This window comes from Procambarus clarkii, chromosome 30, assembly GCF_040958095.1.
Source record: "Procambarus clarkii isolate CNS0578487 chromosome 30, FALCON_Pclarkii_2.0, whole genome shotgun sequence".
Lineage (NCBI taxonomy): Eukaryota > Metazoa > Arthropoda > Malacostraca > Decapoda > Cambaridae > Procambarus > Procambarus clarkii.
Window position 1 is genome coordinate 4,372,226 of NC_091179.1, and position 13,899 is coordinate 4,386,124.

The 13,899-nt window shown below is 37.2% G+C and overlaps 1 protein-coding gene across 1 annotated transcript in view; it reads left to right on the forward strand.

Annotated features, from left to right (window-relative positions):
• The window catches only part of LOC123765602 (glutamate receptor-like), a 46,759-nt gene extending 33,633 nt beyond the window's left edge, over positions 1-13,126 (forward strand). The window contains exons 3-8 of the mRNA XM_069333574.1: positions 2,246-2,484; positions 4,961-5,145; positions 10,865-11,101; positions 11,318-11,493; positions 12,725-12,887; positions 12,992-13,126. Of these exons, the coding sequence (XP_069189675.1) occupies positions 2,246-2,484; positions 4,961-5,145; positions 10,865-11,101; positions 11,318-11,493; positions 12,725-12,887; positions 12,992-13,126 (1,135 nt within the window). The remainder of the gene's footprint in view (positions 1-2,245; positions 2,485-4,960; positions 5,146-10,864; positions 11,102-11,317; positions 11,494-12,724; positions 12,888-12,991) is intronic.
• The last annotated feature ends 773 nt before the right edge of the window (positions 13,127-13,899 follow it).

Consider the following 13,899-nt stretch of genomic DNA (forward strand, 5'->3'; position numbering starts at 1 on the left):
TCGTTGGAAGACAGAAGTTAGGGGGGGGGACACAGGTGGAAATTTAGTGCCCAAATGAGCCACAGAGATATTAGAAAGAACTTTTATAGTGTCAGAGTGGTTGACAAATGGAATGCATTAGGAAGTGATGTGGAGGAGGCTGACTCCATACACAGTTTCAAGTGCAGATATGATAGAGCCCAATAGGCTCAGGAACCTTTACACCTGTTGATTGACGGTAGAGAGGCGGGACCAAAGAGCCAGAGCTCAACCCCCGCAAGCGCAACTAGGTGAGTACACACACACACACACACACACAGGGCCTCGAAGCCTGGTGGATAATGCGCAGTTCTCGTAATTCTGTGGCGCGGGTTCGATTCCCGCATGAGGCAGAAACAAATGGGCAAAGTTTCTTTCACCCTGAATACCCCTGTTGCCTAGCAGTAAATAGGTACCTGGAAGTTAGTCAGCTGTCACGGGCTGCTTCCTGGGGTGTGTGTGTGTGTGTGTGTGTGTGTGTGTGTGTGTGTGTGTGTGTGTGTGTGTGTGTGTGTGTGTGTGTGTGTGTGTGTGTGTGTGTGTGTGGTGTGGAAAAAAAAGTAGTTATTAAACAGTTGATTGACAGTTGAGAGGCGGGCCGAAAGAGCAAAGCTCAACCCCCCGCAAAACGCAACCAGGTGAATATTCGGCCTACTATGCAAGGCCCGATTTGCCTAATCAGCCAAGTTTTCCTGAATTAATATATTTTCTCTCATTTTTTTTCTTATGAAATGATAAAGCTACCCATTTCATTATGTATGAGGTCAATTTTTTTTTATTGGCGTTAAAATTAACGTAGATATATGACCGAACCAAACCAACCCTACCTAACCTAACCTATCTTTATAGGTTAGGTAGCCGAAAACGTTAGGTTAGGTTAGGTTAGGTAGCCGAAAAAGTTAGGTTAGGTTAGGTAGTCGAAAAACAATTAATTCATGAAAACTTGGCTTATTAGGCAAATCGGGCCTTGCATAGTAGGCTGAGAAGTGCGTTCTGGCTACTAGGTACGACATATTATATATATATATATATATATATATATATATGTCGTACATAGTAGCCAGAACACACTTCTCGGCCTACTATGCAAGGCCCGATTTGCTAATAGGCCGAATGATTTTCTTTATTTTCAATAAATTCTTTCCAATTAGTTTATTTTAATTATTATTATTATATTATATTAGGAACAGATATTATTGACTTAGTTATGCTAGTTTAGGTTAGGTTATGCTAGGTTAGGTTAGGTAGGGTAGGTTAGGTTCGGTCATATATCTATGTTAGGTTTGACTCAAATTTAAAAATGTGAACTCATACATAGCGAAATGAATAGCTTTATCATTTCATAAGAATTTTTTTTTTTAAATATATAAATTCAGGAAAACTTGGCTTATTAGGCAAATCGGGCCTTGCACAGTAGGCCGAGAAGTGCGTTCTGGCTACTAGGTACGACATATATATGTATATATATATATATATATATATATATATATATATATATATATATATATATATATATATATATATATATATATATATATATATATATATATATTTATATATATATATATATATATATATATATATATATATATATATATATATTGTTACGGCCCTATGATCTTGAGATGATTTCTTGAGATGATTTGATCGAATCAAATTTGATCGATTTGTTCGATGGGATCGAACCCAGGACCACAAGATCATAAGTCCAGCTTGCTGTCCGTTCGGCCGACCGGCTACTGGGACGACCCTACTGGGACGCAACCGGGTTCTTCTCTGATGGTAATAGAGTTTGGGAATCCGGCCCCAAGTTAGTAGAGGCTTTCAAGGGGTGTGTTCTGTAACACAAGTTAAATTAAAGGGGGAGGGATACAAATGTTCCAGTTTTTCTGATATATTTACCACCACCATATATAAATAAATAACAGTCGCACGCGGGGATTATTACTACACTTATGTACAGTTGCGTCTTCCTCCGAAGACACTGGATGCTCAATGATGCTCACTCTGGGTAGCCCTGGTTCCTTCTTCCGTGGCCCACGATGAATCCACTATGACTATGACGAATCTACCCTGGCCACAGGCCAGGGAAGATTCGTCATATATATATATATATATATATATATATATATTTATAATAAAATGCCATTATCTTTAATTTAACAAGAACTCTTAATAAATTGTTTCCTCACACTGAGGTTCCTTTTCTTTGCCATCTGACCAACAGTTTCGATGTCCACGAAGCCGTCAACCGCACCTGGGGAGTGGAGATAAACGGCACCTTCACGGGGTCGATCGGTCTGCTCCAGCGGGAGGAAATGGACTTTACCACTCTAACAGCACCGACGGCAAAGCGTTCCAAAGTGGTTGAATTTTTCATTGCTTATCCTTCCGACCCATTTACAATAACCTCCCTCAAGCCAACGCTGTTGCCAAAATACCTCGCTCTCATACGTCCATTTGAAGGTTTATTTCACTATACTGTATAATGATAATAAGAGAGAGAGAGGCGCTGACGAGGATTTTATGATAACAGCCCTTAGCTTGTAGAGAAACATGAGCTCCCTGCCTAATGAACACAAGTCTCAATTTAAAAAAGAAAGAGAGAGAGAGTGAGAGATACTATAGTTAAGGTGCGTGAATATATATCTTCCACAGTACAATATCAATTATAAAATATTGAACTAATTAAAGTATGCCTGGAGGTCATAAAAATTTAAACTTTTTTAAAAGCATGTTTTTTTTTTTTTTTGCTTCTTTTGTGGTAGCTTTCTCAAAATTCCAGAACTGAGATGTTTGTATATCACTATAGATTGTGGGCCAATAGAAACAAGGTTGGTACTTGGATGATTGGTAAAATCTTTGTTGGTCGCATCTTCATTGGTTTATCTAAATCAATTATCGGCGATAATTCTGCCAGCTATAGTGAGCCCCCCACCAGTGGGCTGTGTTCAGTCTTTTTCAAGCATAGCAGTAGGAGGGATATTTTTCTCATTGTTTTAGGTGTCACAATAGTCTCTCTAGGAAAAGAGATTGAACCTATTCCTTCATCGCATGTTCAACCACAACACGGCTGCATGTTCAGGAATAACGAATTAACAGCAAGAGCAACAACAACTATTTACACCTTGACTCCTCTCAAGGTGTACCTTGAGAGGAGTCAAGGTATACCTTATGTAGAGAGGGACACCTCTCTACACCCTAGTGCCCTAGACCCCAGGACACTTGGCATCTGCATTGAGGCCCGTGCCATACGCCGGTCGACAAACACCTTGCTAGTTTGCGTCTGCCGGCTGGCAATTATCGACACATCAGCGCCGACTGCACGATCAAGCCCACGTATATATAGAAGCCAACCAGCCACCACCAAGCAGAATATTCTTTTAGTGCTAATACTTGCGACACCTGCTTCCACTCTACCCTGTGTGGTGGAAGATATATGCAGTCTTGTTCATAGTATTCCAGCACCATTTATTTTTATCTTAATGTAACGTTCACTTTTCTGTCTTTATATTTTTGCACTGTGTTATTCAGCTAAGTCATAGAGGCACTATTTTTATTTATTGTAAATTTTTTAAGTGATTTTTGGTCATAGTAAAGTATTTAAATTTTTATTCTTTGTAATTTATCCTAAAGCTACCACACAGTGAAGAGATTAACATAGCAATTTTATTTACTTTGGTTTTACTTTTTTCTTTTTAATGTGCATGACAATCCATCTGCCCTAATAGCCACTGCTCTATTATTAATTTTACCATAACATAGGAGACAAAGTTTTCACATCTCATTGAGCACAACACAATATTAAAATAAAGTTTTCAAATTATTATAACTGTTCGTCGAATCACAGTTGTTAGGCATATAACAGAATTAAATTGATCGACTACACAAATACGCAGTATTCTAAAAAAGTTTAAAAACCAAATGAATTGAGTATTCAAGGGGTATATACTGTTTCTTGTTTTGCAAACTCTCGAGTGTTTGCTCTGTGGATTATTTGGTGAAAACCAAATAACTAGAACTTACAGCTAGGTAAACTAATCAATAATTTTTTTAATAAAATTCTTGAAGCTTCAATGACATAAACTGGATGTTCAGCACCTAAATGCGACCACTGATATTATGTATGAGTACTGATATACATAATACATTATATGTATAATACATTCATATTTAGACGTAAAGTCTTAGCCATACCAATATAATTTGCAAACTTGGTTTATAACTATTACAAAATATAAAACACTAAAATAACACCTAAATTTCATAAAAGTAAGTTAAGAGAGGAAAATTAGGTTAAAAGAAAACTTTTGTATAGACTTAAACTTTGATTCCCTTAAATTACGTGGCAAATAATCTAAATATTTTTAACTTAGGATTAGTTAATTTTATCAATTGCTTATTAAATCTCCACTTCATTTTTAATAAATATATACTTAAATATGAATTCACCTGGAAGGAGGTTACGCGCATACATTACGCGTTACAAATATTTTTTAATTGCGCGTAAATTTACGACGCTACAGCAACTAGTGGTCAAAATACCGGTATTTACGCGTCGTTTATTTACGACCCAGGTGCACTAAAGTGTTTATTAATATATAGATACCTAAACATGAATTCATCTGGAAGGAGGGAGACTATAAAAATTTTTTTTAAGGTCTCCCAAGAAGTGAATGCAGGTTTAGCCTTAAGAATTAGGTCACATAAGAAAATAATTTGAAGTTAAATAATAAACTTTTTTATGTAGCTGACATTAGAGTCAGACTAAATGAATTGACATACTGTGTTAGAGACCTGAATGTAATATTAGCTTCAACCGAAGTGCACTTCCTACGTTTTTTATTGATTAATATTATCCCTTATTAATTTTGTATAATTATTTAATAATATGACATCAACATACAGAAAATAGTAATTAATTGTCAAGGCCTTCCTGCAGGAAAGTTGTGGGTGGCGCTGCTGGTGAGTGTGGTAGGGTGGGGTGTGATCCTGTGGCTGTTGCAGAGGGCGTGGCAGTGGGTGGCGGGAGGGCGTCCGGTGGCATTCAACACCACAATCCTATACGCCTGGGGCGCTCTCCTTCAGAACTTGCCCTCAGAACCCTCCGTCAGCTTCTCTGGCAGGGTAGGTGGATGCTGATGGCAATTTTTGCTTTTGCAATTTCATTAATGTTGAATGCAAGCATAAATAAGAGCGTTTCCTTTTATCATCCTTTCAATCACACAATTACACGAACATGTGTAACCATTTGCATACTTAATGCTTCTGTATGTTATCAGTAGCTTCTGTGTGTTGGAATATGTCCAGGACTTAACCAACTAAGACTTCAGCCAGTTCACCTGGAACCCAAACCTAACAAGCTCCATTAGAACCAGGAACTGGCTACCTAACACTCGGACTGGCTTTGAAGCCCAAGCTAACCAGTCAAAGAGAAAGGACTAGACATGAGCTTTCAAGATATACAGTTGCAATACATCCACTCGCACTAACCTGGCCAAGAACCTAGTAGCCAGATTCAAGATAAAGGCCAGAACCTTTAATAGGTAATCTTGATACCCCACAGGAAACCATAACCAGTCCTTGAACGTTGGATGAATAGGGACGTGTTTGAGGTCCAGGGACACCGTCCAGGAACTAGTCTGAAACACCGGTCAAATGTGAGCTTAGGTGACCATGAAGAAGGTTAGACAGAGAATTAAGTTAAATCCTGAGAGGTCAAGAATCGGTCCTGGAATCTGACTCCATCGGAGACGTAACCTGGCCAATAGAAGGTGAGGCCCTAGCTCCCGAGGATTACCTACAAGCAGAAGGAAGAGAACCTTTATAGCAAAACTAAAGTGAAAGGCATAAAGACAGCAATAGTAGCTGAAAGGACTCTAGACACTACCTACTCTGGAAAAGGAAGAGGTGAAAATAGGAAGGGTCAACTGGCCGCCGGCACACAATTTGGGCCAGGTACAAGGCTGCCTCCACCTCCTAAATGAAGAGAATTAGCAACTTGGGCAGAGCCACTGAAGCCACTGGCAACAAGGCAGCTACACAAAGCATAAACGCCAGAATATCCTGGCTGCCCTGGCAATCTGTCTTACAAAGAATGTTGCATTTCGCTCGTATGCGTTACACTAGGCAAAAAATATTGTCATACTAGAAAATGGAACGGCTCGCGAAAGTGACGTGCTATCCCGTTTTCTGTTTTGGGTCCTCTAGTAGGTTATTAGAGAAATTAAGTATAGATAAAACTATATATATCTATAGTGCACAGAAAGCGGGACATGAAGCCGTCACCTCCCCACGTCCTTGGGGAGAACCGGAGCAACCAAGCAGTTCTCGAATGGAGCAGAAGTACCACCGAAGAACACCTGTATGACTGATCTCAATTCCCACCACTCAAACGTCTGGAACAATAAAAGCTGTTTTACACCACCACAAAGGAAGAAGGTTGTCTCCAAGTCAGGATGAATCTGGACTCTTGTACCAAAGCCAAAAGGCACAAGCTGACCTGAAGTCAAGGAAGGCTGGGTCCATATAGGAAGCGAGGTCCTGATTCCACAGTATGGAACCGAAAGATGTCCGCCTGAGCCAAAGAATAAGAAACGCAAGGGAAACGAATTATCAGGGGGAAAGCGCAAAGCCATTAAACCTAAAGCACTTAGAAGGGATCAGGATAATAATTTGGGATGGGATGGTGGACAGAAATGGTATCCAACCACTTGGACTGTCGGGGATTGGACGCCGACCTGCACGAAGAGAAACCTACGCCTTGAAATTAGACTTTTCTGTAGAACCGAACGCCAGATGGAAATTCTCCAGGATAAGTGCTGGGAAGCAGCCAAGTAATCCAGCACTTATGTTGGTTGATTGTGACTCTAAAAAAAAAAAAGTTACTGAACTATGTGCTTAACAGATCTCTAACCATGACCACGGAGGTCAGAAGAAAATGTATATATGTTGGTTAGCATTGTAAATGTTTGGCCACGTCTGTTGTAGAAAAAAAGAAACTTACATAGAAGGAAGGTGAAAGAAGTTTTCCCCTCCGGAGTAAAACAACTTCCACAGACGGAATCAAGGACCAAAAATATCTGAATATACCAATAATTATATTCAGATATTTTTGGTCCTTGAAAGTCACCCAGGATCCTCTGATGACTTCCCCAGAGCCCCGGAGTTAGCCATGATGTGGCTGAAGCAGAGCCATAGTCAGCGCCCGAGACCTTAGAAAGGAAAGCCTCGTCCTGAGGAGAAGAAACGGAGCACGGCAGACATTCCTCTGAAGTAGAAGGATGTGATTGCTAATATAAACTATAAATAATATATAATATAAACTATAAATAATGTATAATATAAACTGACTATATTATTCATTGATGTATTGTTTAATTACTATCTTTCAAATATAAGCATATTAAACAGGTTATGCACTTACCTACCGGTAATGTAACAAACGTTTTCCCACATAATGTAATATCATAACTAATAATTTGATTAAATAACAAACACCGGAGCCATTGAAGCTAATTCTAGTCGTTCACCAAACTATGGAATTTATTTACTATGTGCTTTCTATATTCTATGAGTGTCTTAATGCACCTTTCATTATTATTAACAGTTAATATGAGGCTCTTCGTCAGTTTACTTCTGTGCTGGAATCTCTTTGCAATTTAATAATTTTCCATAAGTGCATACATTTGTAAAAAATGTTCACTAAATAAAGTGGTAATTTTATATATAAATTATTACAAAGGGAGCAGTGCTTCGTGAGAGACGGTATGATGAAAGTGAGCAAAACTTCCTCAGGTAAAATGTTTACAATCTGAAATGAGGATACCTTCGAAACATATCTCAACCAGTGTGGTTTGACTGACTCTATCAGTTAGTCAGGCCAGACTGACCTGACATAACCCTTTCACTTGTGCCTCTTCTAATTTAAACCCCCTTGTCACCAAGTGAAAGCTAGGTAACCTGTACTTCATTGTTACCTAGGTTGCCTAGCCTCCCCATACTCCCTTGCTCCGTTGTACATTGGCGTTGCCTGTGTTCTCTAGTGTAAACCATTATTTTCAGTGTACCTGTGTTCCTCAAAGTAATCTACCTCATTTTGTTATAGTGTAGCTTTAAAAAAATACTATAATTGATTTACTATATAGTATAACTTTACTTTAGGTGATTAATATAAATCAGAGTATATATGATTTATATTGGTCATCTATTGGAATTAATTATTCTAGTTCATTTTTATTTTCTTAAGTTCATACAATTTTTTAGGATCTTAACTAAGCTTTTTTTAGTTAATTGTCATTAAGTTTATATTACTTTAGAATTTTTATTCAACTTATTTTTCTTTGTAACCTTTGTAGCCTAGCCTCTCCATACTCCCTTGCTTCATTGTTCAGAAAACTTTCAGTCTCTATAACACCCACTGTCCTATGTAAACAAATCAAGTCACAACTAAATGGTAAAACAATCCATGGCTTACAAAGGGGATACTTACATCTATTAATAAAAGAAAACATGACCATGAGAAGAAGTATAGGTTAGGAGTTGTCTCCAAAGAAATTTCACAGATTTACTCATCAAAGCTGTCTAAAATAATTAGGAGAGCCAAAATAAAATACTACAAAAATATATCTACCCAAATTAAGGGGAACATTAAGAAAACATGGAGCACTATTTCCCAAATATTGGGATAAAAAATAATTTAAATAAAAACCAATACTCCTATCCAATAACGATGGTAGGCTTTCAGCCTCTGATACTGCTACGGAATTCAATAGGTTCTTCTCATCCACTGGGTCATCCCTTGCTAATGATATTCCATCCTCCCGTACTAATGTTATGGACTACCTTACAGGTAACTATCCAGAGTCTCTCTACCTAACTCCCACAAATTCCATTCATGTCAATGAGATAATCCTTTCCCTTAAAACCAAGTCTAGTACCTTTGCTGAGATACCAAGTCTAATTTACAAAAAAGCTTCCAGATTTTTAGCGCGTGCCATTGCATTGCTCTACAACAAGTCACTTGATCTCCAAATCTTTCCAGATATTCTAAAAAAAGCGAGAGTAACCTCCCAGTCCACAAATGTGGTGATCTCACTGATGTCAACAATTTCAGACCTATATCAATTCTGCCAAACTTGTTAAAAATATTTGAAAACATATCTACAAGCAGCTTTACTCATATCTAGCCAAACACAATATACTTAGCTCTTGCCAATATGGCTTCAGACTCAAAAAAGCACTAACGATGCACTTATTAGTATGATTACCTTGACACACGCCGCTCTTGATAAAAATTAATTCCCTGTTGGGTTATTTGTTTACCTACATAAGGCTTTTGACACTTTCAACCACCAAAACCTTCTTCTTAAACTACATCATTACGGAGTCAGGGGTCACTCCTTTCAATACCTTCAGTCTTACCTTACTGACAGGCTCCAGTACGTTTCTGTGAATAAATCTATTTCTCCCACCCTACCCATCAACATTGGTGTTCCACAGGGCAGCATACTTGGCCCTCTCCTATTTCTCATCTACTTTAATGACCTTCCAAATGCCTCTCAACACCTCAACCCAATCTTATTTGCTGATGACACAACTTTTATTTTCACCAGTCCTGACCCTCTTGCCCTAAATGTCACAGTGAGAATGCTGAACTTAATAAAGTTCATCTTTGGCTAACTGCTAATAAACTCACCCTTAATATTAAAAAAACTTTCTATATTTCATTTGGTAATAAATCCTCAAATCAAATTAATCTAAGAATAAACAATATCCAGATCAGTAACAAAGTAGATGGCAAATTCCTTGGTGTTCTCATCGATAACAAGCTGAATTTCCAGGGACACATTGTAATTATAGCAAAAAAAGTTTCTAAAACTGTCGGCCTTCTTTCTAAGTTCAGATATTATGTACCTCGCCCTGCCCTGGTGATGCTCTATTACTCTCTCATTTATCCTGATCTCAATTATGGTATTTGTGCTTGGGGTTCTACTACCAAAAATCATTTACGTCCTCTAATTGCTCAACACAAAGCTGCTATTAGAACAATATCTAACTCTGGCCCCAGACAGCACTCGGTACCCCTACTCAAATCTTTGAATATGTTAGATATTAAGTCACTGCACTTCCTCTCATGTGTACTCTATATATTTAAAACTCTGAACTGTAATGTCAATCCTGACCTTAAAAGCTTCTTAGAGGTTGTAACAGAACCCATGAGCACCACACCAGAAACATATACCTATTTGAATTTACTAATAGACTGAATTTACCTGCAAACGAATTACACTGTAAAATCTACTCATATCATCATTCATATTATCAATGAAATGATACTCCAAGAGTGCGACTCAACCAAACTAGAAATGCTCTACAAATCAAGGGACCTAGACTGTGGAATGACCTTCCCAATCATGTCAAAGGCTGTACCCTCTCTCAACCAGTTTAATAGAAAAAGTAAGTATTACCTAATTAACTCCATGTAACCTACCTTACCCCTTAAATTTCAACCTATGTCTTGCTATTTTAAACAATGCTGTTTGTTGACCAACTTGTACAATTGCTGATTTCTGCCATGTCCCCGAACCCCTTTTTTTTTTAATTCCTTTTTTTTCAACACAATTTATACTTTAATCTCAATTACTATTAAGTTTTAGTCTAAGTGTCTTTTTTTCCTCACACCTTGTCTGAAATTCTATGCATATTAGTGGATTTAGGTATTGTATGTACTAGCTCTATCTATAAATCAAACATTATGTTTGTAACTCTTCATCTATCTATGTACTTTTACGTGAATAAAAATTTGAATTCGAATTATTTTTTCAATCTCTTTGGTTGTCCACAGATGTTGGTGGGATGGTGGCTTGTGTTCTGCTTGATCATCACTACAGGGTTCACTTCCTCTTTGATGGCTCACCTTACTGTGCAAGGCAGGTCCCGGCCACTAGATACCTTCGAGGACCTGGTGAACCAGCCTGGCTGGAGGTGGGGAACTCCACCGTGGTTATTGTCGGAAGCATTTGTTGATTTCTTTGTGAAACATCCAAATCCTGCAGTCAATCAAGTTTATCATAAAATGGAGGTGAGTTGTATGGGTACTCAAAATTACACACATTGATCATTTGTCAAACTTTCCATATTTAACACTAAAAATTATATTAATTATGTGTATGCAATTAGTTTTTCTGATATAGTTTGCAACAAAATGTTACAGGATAATGAATATTATTTCCTTTAACCTACACAAACCTTCAAAAATTAAACAGACAAAAGTCTTCATTTAAACACTGGTCGCTAGGTCATACAGGTGGACAAGGCGCTGAAGAAAACGCTGGAAGGGGGATTCTCCTTAATCATCTACAAGAGCTTCGTCACGATCTACGTCGCAACTCGATACACGGACGATAGAGGCAACTCTCCCTTCCACATCAGCAGCGATATACCAATGTTTTTTTCGCCAGGATGGAGCACCAGGTTAGTTTTCGTCATGGACAATGCATCTGTAATTGTACTCAGGGAACATGAGGACAATTTTCATATAATAAGCAGAAATAAGCATAATAAATTTTACAAATACCAAGGCAAACTCATGACCAAAGTGCATGAAATTTCAACTGATTAGCAAAATTTGCATTAGTAATATAGAAAACTATAAAAATTTATATTCCAATTTTAACATTAAACTGTATGTATAATAAACGCCTGATTAAGAGAGTGGGTTGATTATTTCAGTAAGATTTTCTTTAGAATAATAGTTTTTGACTAGTCTTAAAAAATATATTAGTTGTCTTATATTAAACTACCAAAACTATTGTAGTATTTATATATGTAGATTTATTAGTTACCAAGTTTTGTATATTACATTAATCATCTTATTGCCAACTTAGTATGTGAAAAGCATTAATCCCTCGGCTACACATTTTCCTGTGGTGTCAAATTCCCAGATTTTTGTTTTGTAACTTTTATTATTATTATTATTATTATTACTACATTTCTTATAAGAGAAAAACTATGCTATTCTATTCAGTAAATATTTTATTATTTTATTTCAGTAAATACCAATATATTTAGTCTATATATGGTGAGAAATATATCCAGTAAGCGTTTATTTGGATTTTATATCTACAATAATATTTTTAATAGAATTTTAGCAAAATATGTAAGTTAAATATCTAATTCCTACATAAACTCATTAAGATGTTTATATTGTCATAAAATGACAAATTTGTATGAAGAACACTTAAGAATTGTTCAGACAGATAAAACAAATGAGAGACGTCCATGCCAATGGCCTTATGTATATTTAATATAAACTAAATATGTCACGATGTTGACGATAATGTGTATGTTAAGTGGCATAAAATGATAAAGATGGATTATCATAATGAATAATGATTTTGAGCTTGTGATTGTGGCAACCAGGAGGCCTGGACGATGACCGGGCCACGGGGATGCTAAACCCCGAAACCATCACAAGGTAACCAACAAGGTAATATGGTATTTGGCATAGAGCGCAGTTTTCAAAATATAACTGTCAAACGTCATAATTTTCTGTGACGGCGTTACTCTGAAGGTTGACTAAAGTCGATTTCAACACCCAAGGAAAATTTTGTGTTGACAAAATAAAAATTAACATTTATTTTAGGACCACACATATTCTAAGATATTAACCAGGAATGTATATACACTAATTTGTACTCAATAGAAAAGGTGCACCGTTTCATCAACGCTTCCGTCAACTAATGGCTCGCCTAAATGCTGCCGGAATTATTACTTACTGGACTGAAGACGTAATAGCCAGTAAGGTGAGGGAGGAGAGGAAGGCTGTAATAGCGGAAAACAGGATTATTCTCGGAGAAGCATTAAAGGTAATTTTCATTTCATACAGTACAAGAGTTAGCATACACATTGAAAGCTCATGTTACTAGTTATTCCTTTAACATCTAATGCACCTTCCACTCTTGACTGTCAGGATGAAGGGCAGCAGATGGTGCTGAGCCTCAACCATCTGCAGGGAGCCTTCTACATGCTGCTGTTGGGCTCCTGCGTCGCCTTCCTCACCCTGCTGGGGGAGAACCTCGCCCACTGCGGCTCCTCGCCTCAGTAACACCTTCCTCACCCTGCTGGGGGACAACCTCGCCCAGGCGAACACTATTTGGATCATCAGTTATCGAATTCAAGAGTGCAAAAAGTGAAGTTGTCAATGAAATTACCAATCCAAAGGATATTACACACACTAAAAGGACAACAACTCATAATTTTAAATTATATAACTTTCCTTACATATGAAACCACTATAGAGTGAATAAATAAATGATCCCAATATGTCGATGTATGTCATTATTTTATTTGTGCCGTTTGCTATTTAATTTCACAAAGTTATTGGTACTAGGAATATTTAAATACCACAAAATTATGTACTAACATTGCACAAAGAATATGAGACAGAGAGATAAGTGTTATCTACCTAGTTCAGCAAGGCTCGTATATCTGTCAACACTGGAATTTATCTAGGGGTAAGGTTACCGTGCAAGTAGTTGGTACACAAGGATGTTCCTAGCAGACTTAATTTAATAAAACGGAAAGTAAAACCAATGTATATAAAAAGTATATATATATATAAATTCCTCTTTGAATGGTATAACACAATCACTGCAATAAAATCCAAGTTCAAGGTATGGCTATGACAATGTACGTCTCCCAGATTATATTATCACCAAGGACACAAACCAAAAGAAATGCTATTTACCTTTAAAATTAGATGTTAACACCAGACTTCTTCCAGATCTACTAAAGCTTTCCTGGGTTGAATACCCCCCATCTGCTTCTCACGAGGGGTTGCCAAAGTCTAATAATATTCTTAACTATTATACTACCTAC